This window comes from Poecilia mexicana, unplaced genomic scaffold (assembly GCF_051168715.1).
Source record: "Poecilia mexicana isolate PSO_F unplaced genomic scaffold, ASM5116871v1 scaffold_4, whole genome shotgun sequence".
NCBI lineage: Eukaryota > Metazoa > Chordata > Actinopteri > Cyprinodontiformes > Poeciliidae > Poecilia > Poecilia mexicana.
In genome coordinates, this window is record NW_028263373.1 from 3550475 (window position 1) to 3571393 (window position 20919).

At 53.5% G+C, this 20919-nt stretch overlaps 2 protein-coding genes across 4 annotated transcripts; both read left to right on the top strand.

Moving 5' to 3' along the window:
• Window positions 1-1748: 1748 nt before the first annotated feature.
• Window positions 1749-9144, top strand: misp (mitotic spindle positioning). The gene is made up of 6 exons (XM_088004816.1): window positions 1749-1899; window positions 2566-2800; window positions 4311-6192; window positions 7219-7427; window positions 7506-7544; window positions 8376-9144. The coding sequence occupies exons 3-6, from the start codon at window positions 4413-4415 to the stop codon at window positions 8463-8465; spliced, it is 2118 nt and encodes a 705-aa protein (XP_087860942.1). The 5' UTR covers window positions 1749-1899; window positions 2566-2800; window positions 4311-4412; the 3' UTR covers window positions 8466-9144.
• Window positions 9145-11087: 1943 nt separating this feature from the next.
• On the top strand, window positions 11088-20677 carry med16 (mediator complex subunit 16). Of its 3 annotated transcripts, none has more exons than XM_088004815.1 (16): window positions 11088-11144; window positions 12078-12262; window positions 12349-12456; window positions 12609-12778; window positions 13813-14094; window positions 14173-14322; window positions 14383-14488; window positions 18247-18402; window positions 18480-18688; window positions 18768-18974; window positions 19037-19247; window positions 19316-19458; window positions 19544-19736; window positions 19961-20177; window positions 20248-20331; window positions 20411-20677. In XM_088004815.1, the coding sequence occupies exons 2-16, from the start codon at window positions 12121-12123 to the stop codon at window positions 20535-20537; spliced, it is 2505 nt and encodes an 834-aa protein (XP_087860941.1). In that variant the 5' UTR covers window positions 11088-11144; window positions 12078-12120; the 3' UTR covers window positions 20538-20677. The 3 variants fall into 3 exon arrangements, with proteins under 3 accessions (XP_087860941.1, XP_014822549.2, XP_014822551.2); XM_014967063.2 differs by lacking the exon at window positions 11088-11144 and adding an exon at window positions 11248-11608; XM_014967065.2 differs by lacking the exon at window positions 11088-11144 and adding an exon at window positions 11248-11608 and having other exon boundaries at window positions 19316-19449.
• The last annotated feature ends 242 nt before the right edge of the window (window positions 20678-20919 follow it).

Below are 20919 nucleotides of genomic sequence, written 5' to 3' on the forward strand. Positions count from 1 at the left end.
GTGTGTGTGTGTGTTGACATAGGGGCAAGGTTGGGAAGTGGTAATGTGGAGGGGGGGGGGCAAACGTGTCTGTTTCTGTCAATCAGCAGAATTCCTGTCTAATTCCTCTGCTCAGCAACACACGCACAGACATGCACACACACAGACATGCACAGACACACAGACATGCACACACACAGACACACACACACAGACATGCACAGACTTACAGACGCACAGACACACACAGACACAGACATGCACAGACACACACAGACATGCACACAGAGACATGCACAGACACACTGACACACACACACACACACAGACTTACAGACGCACAGACACACACAGACATGCACACACACAGACACGCACTGACACACACACACACACAGACATGCACAGACACACTGACACGCACACACACACACAGACATGCACAGACACACAGACGCACAGACTTACAGACGCACAGACACACACAGACACACACAGACACGCACTGACACACACACACACACAGACATGCACAGACACACTGACACGCACACACACACACACACACAGACACGCACACACACACACAGACACGCACAGACACACACGCTCTCCCGGTCGCTCTGAGTTGTCCAGTGAATCTTAGGTGAGTCCTGCTTGTCTTTCCGTGTTCCTACCTGTGTGACATCATGATGATGTCAGCTACCTGTGTTGCTAATCAATGACGTTATTGAGAGTAGTTTTAGCCCCGCCCCCTACAGCTCTTGTTCCTTTGATGTTTATTTTCTGTATCAACCAATCATAGCTGACGGTTTAACTTTTATGGATACTCATCTGTCCGATGGCTGGGCTCGGTTCTGGTTCTGCGAGTAAAGAAACCAAAACCTTCATGAAGAGCAGAATAAGCTGGAGAAGCAGACTAAACATAAACCATCAGAACCAGAACCAGGAGAGCCATCAGTTGTTAGCTCCTTCAGCTTCAGAACCAGAGCTGAACTCTGTATTAAATGCTACACAGCTTTCACACTCAAAAATAAAAACAGAAATGTGCGGCGCACAAAAAACTACAGGGCCTCATAAAGTGTGCATACACACAAAAAATGTGTGTTAAATTTTACGCAAAGGCAACATGTATAAAATGAATGTGGTGTGAAAGTTTGCATAAAGCTACGCAAACTTTTTACCTGCAGTGAAAATGTGCGACAGCCACTTTTAATACGGACAATAAGAAACTAGAAGGCATCAAAACTCACCTAAATACACTGAAATCTGAAATGTGACTTCATTCAGTCCAAGAAGCATCAAACCCGATGATTATCATGAATCTTTTATTGTTTAAACGATGAAACTGAACCACATTTATCCTCAGACAATAACCTGAAAAATAAAGAAAATAAACTAAAGGAAGGTAAAACTTCCCTCTGAGTGAATAATAACTTCCTCAGTTTGTCTCATGAAGATGTAACTCATCGTCTGAAAGCATCTGAGGCTCATTTCATTCTGACTGGAGAGAAAACAGGCTGATCAGCAGATGGATCCACCAGGTTCGGTTCTGATCAGGAGACGATCAGGTCCATCAGCAGCTGATCCAGGTGAGCCGCTACCCGAGGAGCTTTGGCTCTGATGGAGGATTGATCACAGATCAGATCCATCTGATGGTCCATCAGCGTTTAGATTCATCCAGACTGATCATCCTGGAGCTCTGCAGTACTGGTACCAGTACATGTGGAACTTATATACATAATTCCTCTACTTAATAAACGTCCACATTCCCCACTCACCATAAAGGATTCTATGGACTCTTTCTGTCTTTAACCAGCACCAGCTGGCCAGAACAGGCCAGGTCCAGTTGGAGAAGCAAAATGTTCCAGTACACTCCGCCGTGGAAGGTTCTGACTCTTTCTGGACCCGGAGAACAAGGTGAGGCTGCCAACAACCTGATGCAATACCACTGCTGGTCCAGCAGGGGGCAGCAGAACCTCAGTACCGCTGCTGGTCCAGCAGGGGGCAGCAGAACCTCAGTACCGCTGCTGGTCCAGCAGGGGGCAGCAGAACCTCAGTACCGCTGCTGGTCCAGCAGGGGGCAGCAGAATCTCAGTACCGCTGCTGGTCCAGCAGGGGGCAGCAGAACCTCAGTACCGCTGCTGGTCCAGCAGGGGGCAGGGTTCCCCTGGTTCTCTGGTCCTCTAGGCTCACTACTGTGGAGAATTATCCTTCTCCATGCTAAGTTCTTGATGTATGAGGTTGAAAAAGAGTCAGTGAGTTGAATTCATGATTTCCATTTATTTATTTATACCAAAATACAGCTGGTCCATTTCTCATGCTACCTTTAGGAGTTAGCAGGAAAAAATGCTATCAAACAAAAGTTTTACATTCCTTTTGTTAGCCTCTATCCAAGCTACGCCCTAAAAAGGGCATTCCCTAGTGTGTCATATCCTTTAACCCTAGATTTGATGGCGTTTCCTAACATGTCATTTCCTTTAGCTTTAGCTTTGCAACTAGCTAAAAGAGATGGAAGGAAAAACAGAATTATTTATTCTCAACACATGTTTTAGCAGTTTCCCTGTTTCATTTTGCCTGATTCAGCTGCTTGCAGTTCAGCAAACACCTGTCAACTGAAGTCACCTGGCTGCAGTGAGCTTGGAGGGAAACTCTGCTCTCAGTACCCAGAAAGCCCGACTCTCTCCATGATGATGATCCAGAGTCCACCTGAGGGAGAGCGGGTGGGCGGGGCCTGTGAGTGGGCGGGGCCTCACAGCAACCTTCGTCCCCTCAGGCAGCTGCTCTTCAGACCTGCAGCTGCTGCTGGACGCTGATCGAGGTAAGAGAGATTCTGTTGTTCAGGTGATTTGAGGCCAGAGGCTGACCAGATGTTTGGGTCCGTTAGGGTGCGGGACTGTGGTTCGGCTCGGTCCAGAAACAACACAGGAACTCACACACACACGCACACAGAGGAACACACACACACACACACACATGAACACACACGCACACGCACACACACACAGGAACACACACGCACACACACACACAGAGAGGAACACACACACACACAGGTTCTGGCCCGGTTCCGTTGCTCCACAGCAGGCGGTTGCCTATCGGCCACCAGCTGCGGGAGCGGCGTCTTATCAGCCGGTCGCAGGCGAAGCTGCAGCTCTGAATGTTCCTCCTGCGGTTCTGGTGGTTCAAGTTCTCACTGTCTCATCAGACGGTTCTGATCCAGATTGATCCTCCTGACGTGAACCAATCTTCTCCAGAACTTGGAACCATCCCGGACAACCAGCTGATTGTGAACTATTCGGACCAGAACCAGCTGTGACAGATCAGTCCGGAAAGTTCTGGATCAGTGATGAGGGAGAACCTGAAGTTCTGATCCTGTTAATATGGACCCAACCAGAACCTGGCAGGCGGTGCCACATTAACAAACTGGTATCAAACCAGTCCAACACCAGACTAAAACCAGGACAGACACAAATTGAGACCAGTTCAAAACCAGTTAAACACCAGGCAGTTTTATGAAGAATTAATGAGCACAAAACCAGTATGACACCAGTCTATTTATGACACCAGTCTATTTATGACACCAGTCCAGAACAAACTTTAATCCCAATTTATTACAAAGAAGCAAGTCTGTACAAAGTAATGAAAAATCATACCAGTTTAAACCAGTATGGTAGCAGTTTAAATGGAAATGATCCAGAACCAGTTTAAAAGCAGCATGCAGATGGATCTAACCCAGTTTGAAACCAGAGTAAACAGAACCAGTCCAGAACCCTCCAGAATTCAGTATGAAACCAGTTTCAAACTGGATGAGTTGAACCAGTTTAGATGTCAGTGACCTGAGTCGGGTTCTGGTTTTAAACCCACCCTGGCCAAACCCAGTAAGGGCGGTTCTGTGGGTCAACCACCAACAGAACCAGCATGATATCCAGTTTAAGACTGGCTTACTGGGACTGTTGAACTAGAAACCAGTGTAGATCCGCACAGTTCAAAAGCTCCTGTAAGAAAAGCTGCCATCAACACCCAGACCGGGTCCATCAGAATTGCCGGTATCAGCAGGTTTATCTCTGGACCTGCAGTGTGGATCTGATAAGAGGCGGGTTGTTGCACCAGCTGAACCGAGCCGCTCCTCTCTGGGGTGTAAACTCATCTCTGATCAGTCAGACGTTCCTTTCCTCTGTGACTTCAGTTTCATTTCTCCCAACCCAGCTCAGACTCTATGGGGACTACAGGTCCCACAATCCTTTGCAAACGCCCCCCAGGACTCCCTGGGTGTTGCTGATCAGTTTATTGCTCCTTGGCTTCAGTAATTGTCTTTGGTGTTGTTTCAGAGACTCTCAACCGAAGACTGTTGGCCTGTTTGGTCCCCACAAAGTTCTCAAAGATCCAGAGACGGTTCTCCCCCCTGTGTCTCCGCAACGCCCCCTGCAGGCATGGACAGCTCCCCCAGGAGGTGGGTGCTGAAGCCTCTGTCCCCCCAGCTGCAGCCCTCAGACCTGAGAACCATCGTTGGGTCTGCTCCTGGCCTGGCGGACCGGGACTCTGGCTCCTGGGAGAACAACGGAACCCAGAACGGCCTAGTCAAAGTCCGGCATGTCACGGTGCAGGATGGGGACTCTAGCGGTGACGAGTGGCAGCCCAGCAGTCCCGGTAGCAGCTCCGGCTCTCAGAGCGGCTTCTACTCCTTTGTGGAGGATCCCAGGAGTCCGGAGGCGGAGCTGAACGAAGCCTGGATGGTGTCACCACAGCGCCAGGCTCAACTGGCCGTCCTGAAGAAAGAGAAAGGGTTCAAACTACAGACCTACAGCAGCAACAAGAAGCCAGAGAGTCTGTTCTCAGAGAGCAATGGAGACCATCAGTATATAGTGGATCCCAACAATGGGATAAAAATGATAGATGAGGATGAGGAGAAGCAGCTTCGTAAGATGATCATCCACAGCCAGGCTCCTAGGAGGAGCCAACCAGAACCACAGAACCAAGCGGAGGTTCTGGACCCCATCCTGTCCACAAATAGACTGATAGAGGGGTTCAGTTTGAGCTTTAGTCCTGTTCTCTCCAGACCAGAATCTCCTCAAATCGCTGCGCCAGGGGCCGTGGTGAAGGAACAGATCAACTTTGGTGCAGCCCGACAGAAGTTTCTACAGATAGAGCAAGACCGACTGTCACAGATGCTCAGTCCTGTCCGGTCCCCCAGAATCCCGCCGGACTTGACTCCAGAATTGGATCCTAATGTTTATGTGTCGAGGAAAGTGAAAGTCTACGGTGCCATGGAGGCAGGCGGTAACACAACTCCATTTAGACCAGCAGGCGGAGATGAGATGGATCTTCAGAGGAGAGTGACAGTGCTCCGATCCGATGGCAGTCTGAGTAGAGAGAGTAGCGTCTTTGAAGACTCTGGCCATGAGGAACTGTCAGTAGAAGTGGCTGGAGGCTACGCCAGTGATGACAGCCTGCTTGATCACTGCAGGAAATCCAAGGTGTTCCCTGAAACCCCCATAGAGAGGGAGATCCGATTAACTCAAGAACGTGAGGCGGAGCTACGGAAGTCTCGAGGCCTGAAGCACAGCAGTGGTCAAGTGGAGATGGTCAGGATTGAAACCAGACGTTCACTGCTGTCCCCGACACCCGACAGAACCTTCGAGAAGAATCCACTGAGCTTCATCCTCCACAGAAAAACCCAAAGGGAGGAAGGCCCCCAGCAACCAGAGATCCAGGAACCAGATGGCAGAGCTCCTCCTCCACAGCTGGAGTACAAGAAAGAAGAGGCTGACCCACACTCAGGAGAAAAGCCTGATTCCGATTCTGGAACAGATGAAGTGTTCCTTTCTCCATGCTGTCCTCACCGACATCCTGATGAGTCCTGGTTCTCCCAGATGAACCCAACCACCGCCTTATTCACACCAAAGGACTCTGAGGGCAGAAAACAAACAGTTTCCTCCCCTCCTGCTTCTCTCACACCAACAACCCTGGATGAATTAGAGCTCCCTCAGAGCTGGAGGAAGAACCTGGAATCCACAGGCCTGCAGTCCAGAGGGCAAGGAGCTCCAGACTTCATTGAGAAGGAGATTGAAGAAGCTCTGAAAAGAGAACAGGAGCTGAGAGAGCTGAGGGAGTCCATGAAGGAAACCAACCGACCCATCTTCTCTCCAGTTCCTCTGGCGGACCAGGCATCCAGGACGGCCATGAGGCAGTTCTACCCACCACTTGAAACAGGTACCAGATTCCTATCCTAAATTTAATGGCACCAACTCTTTACTTTCAGTTTTAATGAGAAATAGAAATATTTACATTCAGGCTTGATGTTGGATCTATTGTCACTGAGATGAATTGAACCCTAGGCGGTTTTGGAAAAGGATGCTGACGTTTGCTGCAGTTCCTGCCTCTCCTGTCAAATTCTCTTTGGCCATTTTCACCAAACTGTTCCATCCTGATCCAGCTCGCCCCACACAACCATGTAGAACAAACAGGTCAGTGGGGTGACGCAGCAGGAGGTGTTGTTCACTCTGGCCCCCCTGCACGTGCCTGGCCGTGAAGCCAGCTGATCTCGCTCAGATTAGGGACAGAGGCGGGTTGACTTTAGCTCCCTTCACCGGATCAGTATTCTGCTGTGAGCATCCTGATGTTCCTCCTGTCAGTTAGTGGAGGAACATTAGCTCGGTGTTCAGACAAAGGAAACATCTGGGATCAAGATTCTTGCTGCTGGTTCTTTTGGGCTGCTAAGGTCTGTCATTTCTAAAGAACCCTCAGCCATGCTTATGAGAAGCCCCAGCTTCATAGTTTTTCAAGGTTCTGGTACTGGGTTTCCCAGGAGGTCCAGACTAGGCCAAAACTGGGCCTGCTCCAGGTCAAACCCACTGTAGACACAATGAGTAACCTAATGAGGCCAGAGTCCAGCAGAGTGAGTCAATTAGTAACAGTTTCTGACTCAGAGTCCAGTCTCTGTCAGACGGCCTCCTCAGGAACACCACACCTAAGCTTCAAGGAGAACAGGGGTGTCCTTCCTGGGGTGGCCTGCAGGGGGCAGTGTCACCCAGCAGTAGAGTGTTGGAGATGCATTCAGGTTAACTGTTGGTGGACATGAAGCAGGTTCTAAAGAGGCTTTAGAACTCCTCTAGAACCAGAACTTGGAGGTCCTATTTGCTCATAGCCACTTTGTGGTTGATGTCTCAGGTATCCCTCAGGGTAGGGTTAGGGTTAGCATGCCTGCTCATGTACACATGCTTCCTTCCTGTCACTCAGAGAAACCCGCCAGTCCGTCCTCGTCCTCTCCTCATCTCAGCGTCCGGCTCCCCTCCGCCTCCCTCATCACCGCTAAGCCCTGGGCCTCATCGGCGTCCCCGGCCTCTTCCTCCCCACTGGCGGTCCGGACGGTTCCTCGAGGTTTGACGGAAACGCTGCTGCAGGACTTTGAGGAACACCGAGCCAAGCTGAAGCTGGAAGAGAGCGCTGTGAGTCTCCTGCTCTTATTTTGGTAGTCTCAGCCTGAGAGATTGGACTTCCTGTCTGAAGATCTTTGTGTCTTTCAGTATGCAGGAATCCAGCCGGTTGATGACATCAACAATGAGGTAAGCACTGCAGGCCCTGAAATGGTGCAGGATGGAAACCAGTTACACCAGTTACAGAACCAACCCCACTAGAACATAGGATAATCAACAGACTCAAAGTGTTCATAGAACCTGGCCCAATCCATTACGGAGCAGTACTTTTACCTTGAAGGGAATCTGTGAGCTTTATTCTGGAAAGCTATTTGAGAGTTTCTGTAGAACCCAGAATGTTTAGTACTCAATCGATGTCGGTTTAAGAGGTTCTGACCCAATGGTTTTGGTTTATTGGGTCTATGGAGGCAGCCATAGACCATAGACCATGGCTAGAAGATGATGCAAAGAAGAAGTTGAGTCATTGGTTACAATGATGATTCCCACCTAAACGTCTCTTTACCAACATTCTGAAGATTTCTACGATAATTCTGTAGATCTGGGTCAAACAGACCCTTCAGTCGGTCCAGTTCTCCGGGCTGACTGGTCCTACAGCAGAGGGAGATGTGAAGATGAAACTGTGGTCATAAAAGGAGTTTAAATCCAAAAGGTTTTGAACATCTCACCAGGTCTGAACCATCAACACTCTAAGCTTTCTATAACCTGTTTAGACTTTGAATGATGGTTCTACTGGACCAGCGAACGATGGCCCATTTGGTTCTCAACTCGTAGGCTGAAGACATGACGTGTGTTTAGCAACTGGCTAGTTAGCATGTCTTGATTTCTGGATCAACTTGTGGATCTTCAGGAGTTAGTTATCTGGACCCTGTCACTAAAGACTTTTATTTTGAAAGACTTCACTGACTGGTTCCACATGCATCTATTCCATCACCATGATGTCCCCTCTGTCTCTTGTCTCAGGTGGTGGAGTCCACTCGAGTCGTTCGTCATAAAAACCAGAGAGCGCTGCTGTGGGAGGCTGGACAGTTCGCCAACCAGGACAACCAGTGAGACCACGAGGACCACATGAAGGACCAGATTTGGTTCCAGAACCAAGTGTGGACCAGTCCCAAGCAGGGTCATGGATCAGCAGCATCAACTGATGGACCCTTATAGACAAGATGTTCTCACCTGATCCAATCAGCTGCTGAGTAAACGTCCAGTGGAGACAACCGGTCGCTTTCAGTCTAATCTCAGAGTGACGCAGGAGTTTGATTTTGACACTTTTAATTAGACAAAACTAAACAGGAAGTCAGTAACTGTTCATGATTGAAATTGATGCAGCAAAATAAATTAAACCCTAAAATTCGTTGATTGTTGGAGTTCTGCTGTTTGTCTGGATGGGTTCTGGACTTGAGAACGGACCCACTTTGCAGTCTGTCAGCATGAACTTCTTCCATGCTGAGGTCAGAGCCTGCTGTGACATCACTGACCCAACCCACAGGTGGTGGAGCCATGTTAAAAACCTGAGGTTTCTCCACCAGACGGGAAGCAACCATATTTGGAGACGATCCCAAGTAACCCCTACTCCTTCCCAACCAGCAGGGTGCGCTCTGATTGGCCGATGGAGAACTTGTTCACTGACAGGCATTCTGCTAATGCTCCATACAGTAATGTTGAAAAAACAAAACAACAGATTTTAATCTCTGAGTTTTTTCCTTCAGTAAATAAAGAATAAGTACATCTACAATACTAACTGGTGGTTTCGTTATTTTTATATTGCAGAGTTTAACTATTAACATATCTGGTATGAGTTTCAGATGTGATGTTGTGGTGTTTGATGAATATGGCTCGTTTGGTCAGCAGAGTGAAACATTAATATTAAAGTGTTTAAATATTATTCTGCTCAAATATCTCCTAGAAGTTTAAATGAAAAACACCAGCAGGCATGGGCGTAGGAAGCGGGGGGGGGACGTGGGGGACATGTCCCCCCCAATATTGGAGAGAGCCACATTCGTCCCCCCCAATAATTTCACTGCAGTTGCGAAGAATTTTAAAATCTTCCACTCGCGTGCTTTTATTTTGAAGGCGCATAACAGCGCATTCAGCAGAGCGCTTCCTGCCCCTCCCCCCTCTGAACGGCTCAGAGTAAAGGCAGCAGCAGGCGGAGTCAGAAACTCCGTTAGAAGGAGGTAAACGATCTGTCAGGAATGTTGCCATGAATATCGCTTGTTTATAACATCTTGTTGTCAGTTTACTTTCATATATAGAACTAAATCTTTTTGGTTTAGCTGTTTAAATTCTGGAATAGTCACATGTCCAAAATGTTACCACTAACTTTAACAGTTAGCTAGTCTAGTTAGTCACAATGATTTAGACTGAAACAGCAGCAAACTGAGCAACACCTGATCATACTCGACCACTTAACATGTGATTATATTATATTATATTATATTATATTATATATTTAGGAGAACAGCAGTGCTAGAATGATGTTGAAGAAAGGTGAAGAAGCTCTGGTGAGGTCTTCATTTAGTTTATTGAAATATGTATTAACTGTTTTTAATTTTTAAATAAACTAAACTATTATGAGAGGAGCAGGTCAGGGAAGACATAGGAGAGCCAGTTGGCGTTTCAGGGTGTGAAGATATAAAAATTATATTAATTATGATAGAACCAGAAAGGAGAACAGGAGGAGACTGATGTCAGGTTGATTTCTTTCAACGTTTCAATATGTTTTCATTATTTCCACACCATAAGGTTAATGGTTAGAAGACAATAAGAAAAGTGCTTGAGGAGAGGTTTAAAAAAAAATAGTGAAAATTTTTGCTACACAGTAAATAGAGTTGAGATGTATAATAATGTATACATCTGAAAATTAAGTTTAAATTCTCATTCTGTATGATAAAAACATACTTTTTAGATTTAGTTCACATTCTGACACTGTACATCACTGTAGTGTCTGTTGTAAATCCATGAATCCAGGCAGGAACATCAGGCTGCAGAGAGTCAAAGGGAGGCAGAGACAGAAACACATATCTGTAGATATTTTAGTTAAATGTTTGCGGCTGAAAATGACAGGAGAAAAAAAACATTTAGTCTTTTTGCCTCAGTGTTTTTCATGGATCTTTGGTAAGTTACTGAATGCAGGGCTGGAAAGTGAGACTGAGTTAACAGTGAGGAGCTAAGGTGTCTGTTAGACGTGAAAAGTATAATTTTTGTTTATTTTGTAGATCAAACTGTTGCACTGATGTAGAGAGATGTTCAAGAAGAACAAAACTTGTTTTTTTAGATTTTATTTTTGTTGGTCAAACTGCTGTATTGAGTTTAAAACTGTTGTGTCTTATTTTATGAGCTGTTTTCTACTTTGGTTTTAGAAATAAGTAGAACCTGTTCAATTGCCAGTCAATTTATATCAATGCATTTTGACCAATAAGATACATCAGAATCTGGTCGGCTCTGTGCTACCAGAGTATTTAGCTTGCTAGTTGTGAGGCAAATGCTAAAGTGAGTGTTCATCCTGGAATGACGGTCATTATACTGCATAACTTTAATCTGACTATTGGATTGTAAATAGTAACGTGTTAGAATACTTGTTACTGAAACAAGGGTCAGATTAGAGTAACGCGTTACTGATGTGTTGATGGCATCATTGTTTGACATTTCTGCTCAAGCTATTTACTGATCTGTCAGGTTTCCGATATGCGTCGCCCCCCAATGACAGACTCGTTCCTACACCCTTGCCAGCAGGTAAGCATGAGCGCTTTAAACGTTTTCTGAAAGAGCCTGTCAGAACGCGCTGAGGGTAAAATGACCCTCCTAAATGTCTGGGTCCTCAGTGCGGGCTGCCCGCGGCGCCTTTTCAGAAATCAGCAGACAGGTTTAACAGAGCGTAATGGAGATTATCTATAGAAAAATTAAACTTAACGCCAAAAAGAAAACGGAACGCTGATTGTGTGAAACTTGTTGATGAGATGCTTTAATAATTCAGTTTTACATTCAGGCAGCTGTTTGTACAGCTTTAGTTGGATTGGGGGTGGGACCGAGTCTGGCTGTTTTACAACACCGTCTTTAGCTCCATTTCTTGAATAGGCCTCAGTTCTACTAATTCAACTGATTCGGCCTTGTAATTCATGTTAAAGTTTTATTCTACAGTTTCGTTTTTTCCTGAGACTGAAAAAGATTCTTTATTTTCTCGCCGCTTAATCAGTCAGGTAAGCTAACAACAGCTAGTAGATGCTAGCATTTGCTGAAAAAACTGAATTAAACTGGCTAACCAGCGGACTTTAAACACCTCCAGCTTCTGGACCTGGTTCTGTCTGACATTGGGTCCAGTTCGGCTGCAGTTTTACTTTAAAAAGGCTGTTCTTATAAAGGATAAGTATAGATTTCTGCTAAAATCCAATCAAACCAACGGACCCAACCTGGCTTAAATGAGCAACTTTTAAAGGGGATTCTGAATTAATCAGAACTCAGCCTATTAAACAGGATAATATGATTTAAATCTGAAAATGTATTTATTATTTTTCCCAGTTTCCATAAGCAATGCGACCCCTGCTGATGAATGCTACTGGGCCTACCCCAGTTTACACCAGAACTGAATACTTGACCTACGAAGATCAGAACCAGTAGACGGACCTGACCTGGAACAGAAAGCCTCACCAGATGTTTGTTTTCTCTCAGGTGAGGCGCCCACCTGTCCTGGTTCTTCTTCTGTGATTCAGTCATGGAGCTGGCGTATGTGTGCGACTGGGAGAAGCGTCCGAAGAGCACCCACTGTCCGTCCATCCCACTGGTGAGCTCCTGGTCCTGCAGGAACCTGGTGGCCTTCACCACCGACCTGAAGAACGACGATGACGACACCAAAGGTAGGCAGGAACCAGAGACCTGGGAAAACCCACTTTGACCCAATCAGAATCCACTCTGACCTAATCAGAACCCGTTCATCTTCCAGATGTCAGTCACATGATCCACATCATCGACACAGAGCATCCGTGGGACGTGTTCTCCATCAACTCTGGCCACAGTGAAGTCATTTCTTGTCTGGAGTGGGACCAATCAGGTGAGCTTTACCCAACTCACCTGTTGCCCAGGTTCTGTAACTCCTGGGGGTTCTGACCCAGTTCTGCAGGGTTTTAAATGCTGGTTTCTGATGTTTCTGGTTCTCTGTTGTGTCTCGCTGTGTTTTAACTCGGTCCCGCCCCGGTTCTAAAGGCTCCCGCCTGCTGTCGGCAGACGGCGACGGCAGGATCCAGTGCTGGTCGATGTCAGAGCACCTGGTGAACAGCTGGGAGAGCGCCCTGAGCAGCTCGGTGGACGGAGACCCCATCGTGGCGCTGAGCTGGCTGCACAACGGCGTCAAGCTGGCGCTGCATGTAGAGATGGTGAGGTCACTTCCCGGAGGAACGAGATATTTTCTCGTCTCTCCAGGTCCATTGATGTCGTGTGTAAAAGTGAAACCACAAAGACAACAGTCACTGTTCAACTTCACAATCAACCAGAATTTATTCAAACAACCAAATGCATAAAATCACATCAACAGCTCAACATGATCATCAGAAACTAAAGCCACAAGAAGAAATTAATTACCTCAGAAAAATTCAAAAGTACAAAGACTCTCCTTCAGAGAGCTCTGAGTGGCAGTTCAGACAGATCCTCCACCCAGCGATCTGATTGGCTGTTTTAGCTCCATTACTTCTATATCCAGGTGTTTCTACTGCCTGGTGTCTGACGTTTGGAGGCGTCTGCCTGCCTACAGCAGCACCACGCCATCAGTGCTGCCTGTAGCCAGACATGCAGGTGTTACCGAGGCCCAGGATGGATCCATCGCTGTCCAATCCTCCTGTCCCAGAGAAAGAACAGTAGATGTTCATTTCATACAGAAAGAAAGCAGGACCAAAGTTTATCAGCTGTGTTTCTCATTTCAAACTGGTTCCTGAACCCACAGAGCTCTGCTGACCTCTGACCTCTGACCCAGGGCATCAGTCAGCGGATTTGATTATAAAAATTAACACACATTTCATATAATATCTTCAAACTGATGAAACAGACATGAGCAGTTTCACTACCAACACATCTGTTACACATGATGTTCTGATCAGTTTCCAACTTCTTTGGTTATAATGAACTAAAACATTTTCAGATGAATTTATGACTTACAGACATGTGATCTACTATAAAAACTACTGATTAGACTAATTTTAATCAAATCGTGATCATTATATCTAAGAAAAATGTTCTACTGATCAAATTATGTATTGATTAAATCATGAGTCTAAATCTAACCTAAACTGAGGCCGACTCAAAACAATCAGGATCAGTCTAATGTTTCAACATATGCTAAAGTTAAACGTCATTAAAACTAGCATAATTAAACTAAATTTTCCAACACTGGGCCTTTCCTGTCCTCTCGCCGTAGTCTGGCTCCACCAACTTTGGAGAAAAGTTCTCGCGGGTCAAGTTCTCGCCGTCGCTGACGCTGTTCGGTGGGAAGCCGATGGAAGGCTGGCTGGCGGTGACGGTCAGCGGCCTGGTGACGGTTTCGCTGCTGAAGCCGGGCGGCGCTCTGCTGACGGCCAGCGAGAGCCTGTGCCGTCTGCGGGGCCGTGTGGCGCTGGCTGACATTGCCTTCACCGGCGGCGGGAACATCGTGGTGGCGGCGACCGACGGCAGCAGCTCCTCACCGGTCCAGTTCTACAAGGTGAGGGCCGAAGGTAATGCTGTTGCTACGGTAACATGACGCTCAGGCAAGGCACACAATAACCAGGTGTGTGTGCAGGTGGTGGTGAGTGTGGTGAGCGAGAAGTGCCGCATTGACACAGAGCTGCTGCCATCGCTCTTCCTGCGCTGCACCACCGACCCGCTGCGGAGGGACAAATATCCGGCCGTCACGCACCTCAAGTTCCTGACCCGGGAGAACTCCGAGCAGGTGAGTGCCAGGCTGGCCAGGTCGGAACCGGCCCCTCTCTGACGGCTCCTCTGGTTGCAGGTGCTGCTGTGCGCGTCCAATCAGAGCGGCAGCATCGTGGAGTGCTGGTCCCTCAGGAAGGAAGGACTTCCTGTCAACAACATCTTCCAGCACCGCTCTCCAGTTGGTAAGACCCCAGACGTCCCGACCCCAGACGTCCCGACCCCAGACGTCCCGACCCCAGACGTCCCGACCCCAGACGTCCCGACGTCCCGACCCCAGACGTCCCGACCCCAGACGTCCCGACCCCAGACGTCCCGACGTCCCGACCCCTGACGTCCCGACCTCTGACGTCCCGACCCCAGACGTCCCGACCCCAGACGTCCCGACCCCAGACGTCCCGACTCCAGACGTCCCGACCCCAGACGTCCCGACGTCCCGACCTCTGACGTCCCGACCCCAGACGTCCCGACCCCAGACGTCCCGACCTCTGACGTCCCGACCCCAGACGTCCCGACCCCAGACGTCCCGACCCCAGACGTCCCGACCCCAGACGTCCCGACCCCAGACGTCCCGACCCCAGACGTCCCGACGTCCCGACCCCTGACGTCCCGACCTCTGACGTCCCGACCCCAGACGTCCCGACCCCAGACGTCCCGACCCCAGACGTCCCGACCCCTGACGTCCCGACCCCTCACGTCCCGACCCCAGACGTCCCGACCCCAGACGTCCCGACCCCTGACGTCCCGACGTCCCGACCCCTGACGTCCCGACGTCCCGACCCCAGACGTCCCGACCCCAGACGTCCCGACCCCAGACGTCCCGACCCCAGACGTCCCGACGTCCCGACCCCTGACGTCCCGACTTCTGACGTCCCGACCCCAGACGTCCCGACCCCAGACGTCCCGACCCCTGACGTCCCGACCCCTCACGTCCCGACCCCAGACGTCCCGACCCCAGACGTCCCGACCCCAGACGTCCCGACGTCCCGACCCCTGACGTCCCGACCTCTGACGTCCCGACGTCCCGACCCCTGACGTCCCGACCTCTGACGTCCCGACCCCTGACGTCCCGACCCCTGACGTCCCGACCTCTGACGTCCCGACGTCCCGACCCCAGACGTCCCGACGTCCCGACCTCTGACGTCCCGACCCCAGACGTCCCGACCCCAGACGTCCCGACCTCTGACGTCCCGACCCCAGACGTCCCGACCCCAGACGTCCCGACCCCAGACGTCCCGACCCCAGACGTCCCGACCCCAGACGTCCCGACCCCAGACGTCCCGACGTCCCGACCCCTGACGTCCCGACCTCTGACGTCCCGACCCCAGACGTCCCGACCCCAGACGTCCCGACCCCAGACGTCCCGACCCCTGACGTCCCGACCCCTCACGTCCCGACCCCAGACGTCCCGACCCCAGACGTCCCGACCCCTGACGTCCCGACGTCCCGACCCCTGACGTCCCGACGTCCCGACCCCAGACGTCCCGACCCCAGACGTCCCGACCCCAGACGTCCCGACCCCAGACGTCCCGACGTCCCGACCCCTGACGTCCCGACTTCTGACGTCCCGACCCCAGACGTCCCGACCCCAGACGTCCCGACCCCTGACGTCCCGACCCCTCACGTCCCGACCCCAGACGTCCCGACCCCAGACGTCCCGACCCCAGACGTCCCGACGTCCCGACCCCTGACGTCCCGACCTCTGACGTCCCGACGTCCCGACCCCTGACGTCCCGACCCCTGACGTCCCGACCCCTGACGTCCCGACCCCAGACGTCCCGACCCCAGACGTCCCGACGTCCCGACCCCTGACGTCCCGACCTCTGACGTCCCGACCCCAGACGTCCCGACCCCAGACGTCCCGACCCCAGACGTCCCGACCCCAGACGTCCCGACCCCAGACGTCCCGACCCCAGACGTCCCGACGTCCCGACCCCTGACGTCCCGACCCCTGACGTCCCGACCCCAGACGTCCCGACCCCTGACGTCCCGACCCCTGACGACCCGACCCCAGACGTCCCGACCCCTGACGTCCCGACCCCAGACGTCCCGACCCCAGACGTCCCGACCCCAGACGTCCCGACCCCTGACGTCCCGACCCCTGACGTCCCGACCCCTGACGTCCCGACCCCAGACGTCCCGACCCCTGACGTCCCGACCCCAGACGTCCCGACCCCAGACGTCCCGACCCCAGACGTCCCGACCCCAGACGTCCCGACCCCAGACGTCCCGAAGTCCCGACCCCTGACGTCCCGACCCCAGACGTCCCGACCCCAGACGTCCCGAAGTCCCGACCCCTGACGTCCCGACCCCAGACGTCCCGACCCCAGACGTCCCGACCCCAGACGTCCCGACCCCAGACGTCCCGACCCCTGACGTCCCGACCCCAGACATCCCGACCCCAGACGTCCCGACCCCAGACGTCCCGACCCCAGACGTCCCGACCCCTGACGTCCCGACCCCAGACGTCCCGACCCCTGACGTCCCGACCCCTTACGTCCCGACCCCTTACGTCCCGACCCCAGACGTCCCGACCCCAGACGTCCCGACCCCAGACGTCCCGACCCCTGACGTCCCGACCCCTGACGTCCCGACCCCAGACGTCCCGACCCCTGACGTCCCGACCCCTGACGTCCCGACCCCTTACGTCCCGACCCCTTACGTCCCGACCCCAGACGTCCCGACCCCAGACGTCCCGACGTCCCGACCCCTGACGTCCCGACCTCTGACGTCCCGACGTCCCGACCCCTGACGTCCCGACCCCTGACGTCCCGACCCCTGACGTCCCGACCCCAGACGTCCCGACCCCAGACGTCCCGACGTCCCGACCCCTGACGTCCCGACCCCAGACGTCCCGACCCCAGACGTCCCGACCCCAGACGTCCCGACCCCAGACGTCCCGACCCCAGACGTCCCGACCCCAGACGTCCCGACGTCCCGACCCCTGACGTCCCGACCCCAGACGTCCCGACCCCAGACGTCCCGACCCCTGACGACCCGACCCCAGACGTCCCGACCCCAGACGTCCCGACCCCAGACGTCCCGACCCCTGACGTCCCGACCCCTGACGTCCCGACCCCTGACGTCCCGACCCCAGACGTCCCGACCCCTGACGTCCCGACCCCTGACGACCCGACCCCAGACGTCCCGACCCCTGACGTCCCGACCCCAGACGTCCCGACCCCTGACGTCCCGACCCCTGACGTCCCGACCCCTGACGTCCCGACCCCTGACGTCCCGACCCCTGACGTCCCGACCCCAGACGTCCCGACCCCTGACGTCCCGACCCCTGACGTCCCGACCCCAGACGTCCCGACCCCAGACGTCCCGACCCCAGACGTCCCGAAGTCCCGACCCCTGACGTCCCGACCCCAGACGTCCCGACCCCAGACGTCCCGAAGTCCCGACCCCTGACGTCCCGACCCCAGACGTCCCGACCCCAGACGTCCCGACCCCAGACGTCCCGACCCCTGACGTCCCGACCCCAGACGTCCCGACCCCTGACGTCCCGACCCCAGACGTCCCGACCCCAGACGTCCCGACCCCAGACGTCCCGACCCCAGACGTCCCGACCCCTGACGTCCCGACCCCAGACGTCCCGACCCCAGACGTCCCGACCCCAGACGTCCCGACCCCAGACGTCCCGACCCCTGACGTCCCGACCCCAGACGTCCCGACCCCTGACGTCCCGACCCCAGACGTCCCGACCCCTGACGTCCCGACCCCAGACGTCCCGACCCCTTACGTCCCGACCCCTTACGTCCCGACCCCAGACGTCCCGACCCCAGACGTCCCGACCCCAGACGTCCCGACCCCTGACGTCCCGACCCCAGACGTCCCGACCCCAGACGTCCCGACCCCAGACGTCCCGACCCCTTACGTCCCGACCCCAGACGTCCCGACCCCTGACGTCCCGACCCCTGACGTCCCAACCTCTGCGCAGTGGGCGAGAAGCAGCCGACCATCTTGAAGTGGCGCATCCTGACGACCACCGGTGACCTGGAGCGCGTCTCCGCTGTGGCGCTGCCCAAGCTGCCCATCTCCATCTCCAACACTGACCTGAAGGTGGCATCAGACACCAAGTTCTGCCCCGGCTTGGGTGAGGAAACGGCAGACCCTGGACTCGTCCTGAGCCCGGCCCTCTGTGACCTGGTCGGGTTCTGGTTCTGGTTGCAGGTCTGGCCCTGGCATTCCACGACGGTAGCATCCAGATCCTGCACCGCCTGTCCCTCCACACCATGGGCGTGTTCTATGGCGCCGCCCAGCGGCCCGGGGACGACGCTGCCATCAAGCGCCCGCGTACCACTGGCCCCGCCCTCCACTTCAAGGCTCTGCAGTTCTCCTGGACATCGCTGGCGCTGGCCGGGGTGGACGGCCACGGAAAGGTGAGGCCCGTCTCAGTCTGTTTGCACGTGAGGCTGAATCTCTTCAGAGGAAACCTTTTGTCCTGCTGTCTGTCCTCAGCTCCACATGCTGCGCGTGTCGCCCTCTATGGGCCAGGTGCTGGACATGAACACCACACTGCGACACCTGCTGTTCCTGCTGGAGTACTGCATGGTGACGGGCTATGACTGGTGGGATGTGCTGCTGCACGTGCAGCCCAGCATGGTGCACAACCTGGTGGAGAAGCTGCATGAGGAGTACATGCGGCAGAACCAGGCACTGCAGCAGGTCAGCACCGCATGGCCGCCGCTACCAAGCACCCTCTCTCCGCTAATCTCTGATCTCTGCAGGTTCTGGCCACGCGCATCGTAGCCGTCAAGGCGTCTCTCTGCAAACTCTCCACGGCGACGGCAGCGCGGGCGTGCGACTTTCACGCCAAGTTGCTGCTCATCGCTATCAGCTCCACCCTGAAGTCCCTGCTACGTCCACACGTCCTCAACACGCCGGACAAGAGTCCAGGCGACCGGCTGACTGAGATCTGCGCCAAGAACACCGACACAGGTAAGAGCCAGGCAAGCGGCCGCATGGCTGGGCGAGCGGCGTCTGACCTGGGCGGTGTGTGTCCTCAGACATCGATAAGGTGATGATCAACCTGAAGACAGAGGAGTTCGTCCTGGACGGCCCCCCCCTGCAGTCCCTGCAGCAGCTCATCCAGTGGGTGGGAGACTTCGTCCTCTACCTGCTGGCCAACCTGCCCAACCAGGTGAGCCAGGTGGGTGACCTCATGGCGGCTTAGCCTGCAGCTGCCTCATCCAGCCAAGGTGAGAGCCGTTGACCCCTGACCTGTCCTCCCGCAGGGCTCGGCGGTGCGGCCTGGGTTCGGCTTCATGAGAGACGGGGCGTCGCTGGGAATGCTGCGGGAGATGCTGGTGATGATCCGGATCTGGGGCCTGCTGAAGCCCGGCTGCCTGCCCACCTTCACCGCCATGTCGGACAACCAGGACAGCATGCAGCTGCTGTTCCGGCTGCTCACCAAGCTGTGGTTGTGCTGTAAGGCGCCGCAACACCACACCTCGCTTGCTAGCGCAGCACGCAGCTGCAGCATGTCTCTCTGATATGTATGACTGTAACATGGAGGGCAGGTGGTGCTTTCAGGGGCGTTGGGGAAAGCAAAGCTTCAGTGGTGTTATGAGTCGTTTTACATAAATCAGATGTTATGGTTTCATTGACGGGCACCTGACGCTAAGCCCCACCTCCTGTCCCCTGATTGGCAGCGCGGGACGACGGCCCCCCCCAGGAACCCGACGAGAGCCTGATAGACGAGTGCTGCCTGCTGCCCAGTCAGCTGCTGGTTCCCAGTATGGATTGGCTCCCAGTGAACGACGGCATCATCGTGAAGCTGCAAGGGAAGCTGCCGCTGCGGCTGCAGTTTGGGAAAGCCTCATCGCTGCAGGGGGTGGGAGGCTCCGCCCCCCTGGATGTGTTCACCAGGTAAACCTCACCCTGCCCGTTGCAGCACAGGGCTCTGGCTGCAGGTGAGCTCACCTGTGTTTGTGTTCAGGAGTCCTGGAGCTCAGAAGATGGACAACCTGCGCTGCATTCACATGGGTGTCAGCCCCACCGAGGAGAGCAAGGCCTGCACCAGGTGAGTCCACAGGAAGTGATGTCATTGCAGCACTCGATCACTTAGATCCCCGGTAACCTGTGACACACCGCCCCTACAGGTGTGGCTGCGTGACAATGCTTCGCTCCCCCAACAAGACGAACGCCATGAAGCAGTGGGAGCAGCGCTGGATCAAGAACTGCCTGTGTGGAGGTCTGTGGAGGAGGATGCCGCCCACCTTCACCTGAACGCACCTGGCCAGGCGTGGCCAGGTAGCCATAAAGATGTCTGAAGGAAGCTCCTGCTTCCTCTGTTTGCTGCAGAGAGGCTGTAGCGCCCCCTGTATTCTGTAAATAAAACCTGTTTTCTAATAAAAGCATCAAACTTCTTCAGCTCCGTCATCTCAGTGAAGGTTAGGAACGCAGCCATGCTAGCAGCAGGCGCCACACTACTAGCAGCAACAGGCGCCACACTACTAGCAGCAACAGGCGCCACGCTACTAGCAGCAGGCGCCACGCTACTAGCAGCAACAGGCGCCACGCTACTAGCAGCAACAGGCGCCACGCTACTAGCAACAGGCGCCACGCTACTAGCAACAGGCGCCATGCTACTAGCAGCAACAGGCGCCAC

What these genes read in the sequence shown, in the direction of transcription:
- misp (XM_088004816.1), top strand. Translation starts at nt 4,413, where the DNA reads ATGGACAGCTCCCCCAGGAGGTGGGTGCTGAAGCCTCTGTCCCCCCAG. An exon ending in TGAAGCTGGAAGAGAGCGCT is followed by an intron (nt 7,428 to 7,505) that starts GTGAGTCTCCTG and finishes TGTGTCTTTCAG; the next exon opens with TATGCAGGAATCCAGCCGGT. An exon ending in TTGATGACATCAACAATGAG is followed by an intron (nt 7,545 to 8,375) that starts GTAAGCACTGCA and finishes CTCTTGTCTCAG; the next exon opens with GTGGTGGAGTCCACTCGAGT.
- med16 (XM_088004815.1), top strand. Translation starts at nt 12,121, where the DNA reads ATGGAGCTGGCGTATGTGTGCGACTGGGAGAAGCGTCCGAAGAGCACC. An exon ending in CACCGGTCCAGTTCTACAAG is followed by an intron (nt 14,095 to 14,172) that starts GTGAGGGCCGAA and finishes GTGTGTGTGCAG; the next exon opens with GTGGTGGTGAGTGTGGTGAG. An exon ending in GAGAGCAAGGCCTGCACCAG is followed by an intron (nt 20,332 to 20,410) that starts GTGAGTCCACAG and finishes CCGCCCCTACAG; the next exon opens with GTGTGGCTGCGTGACAATGC.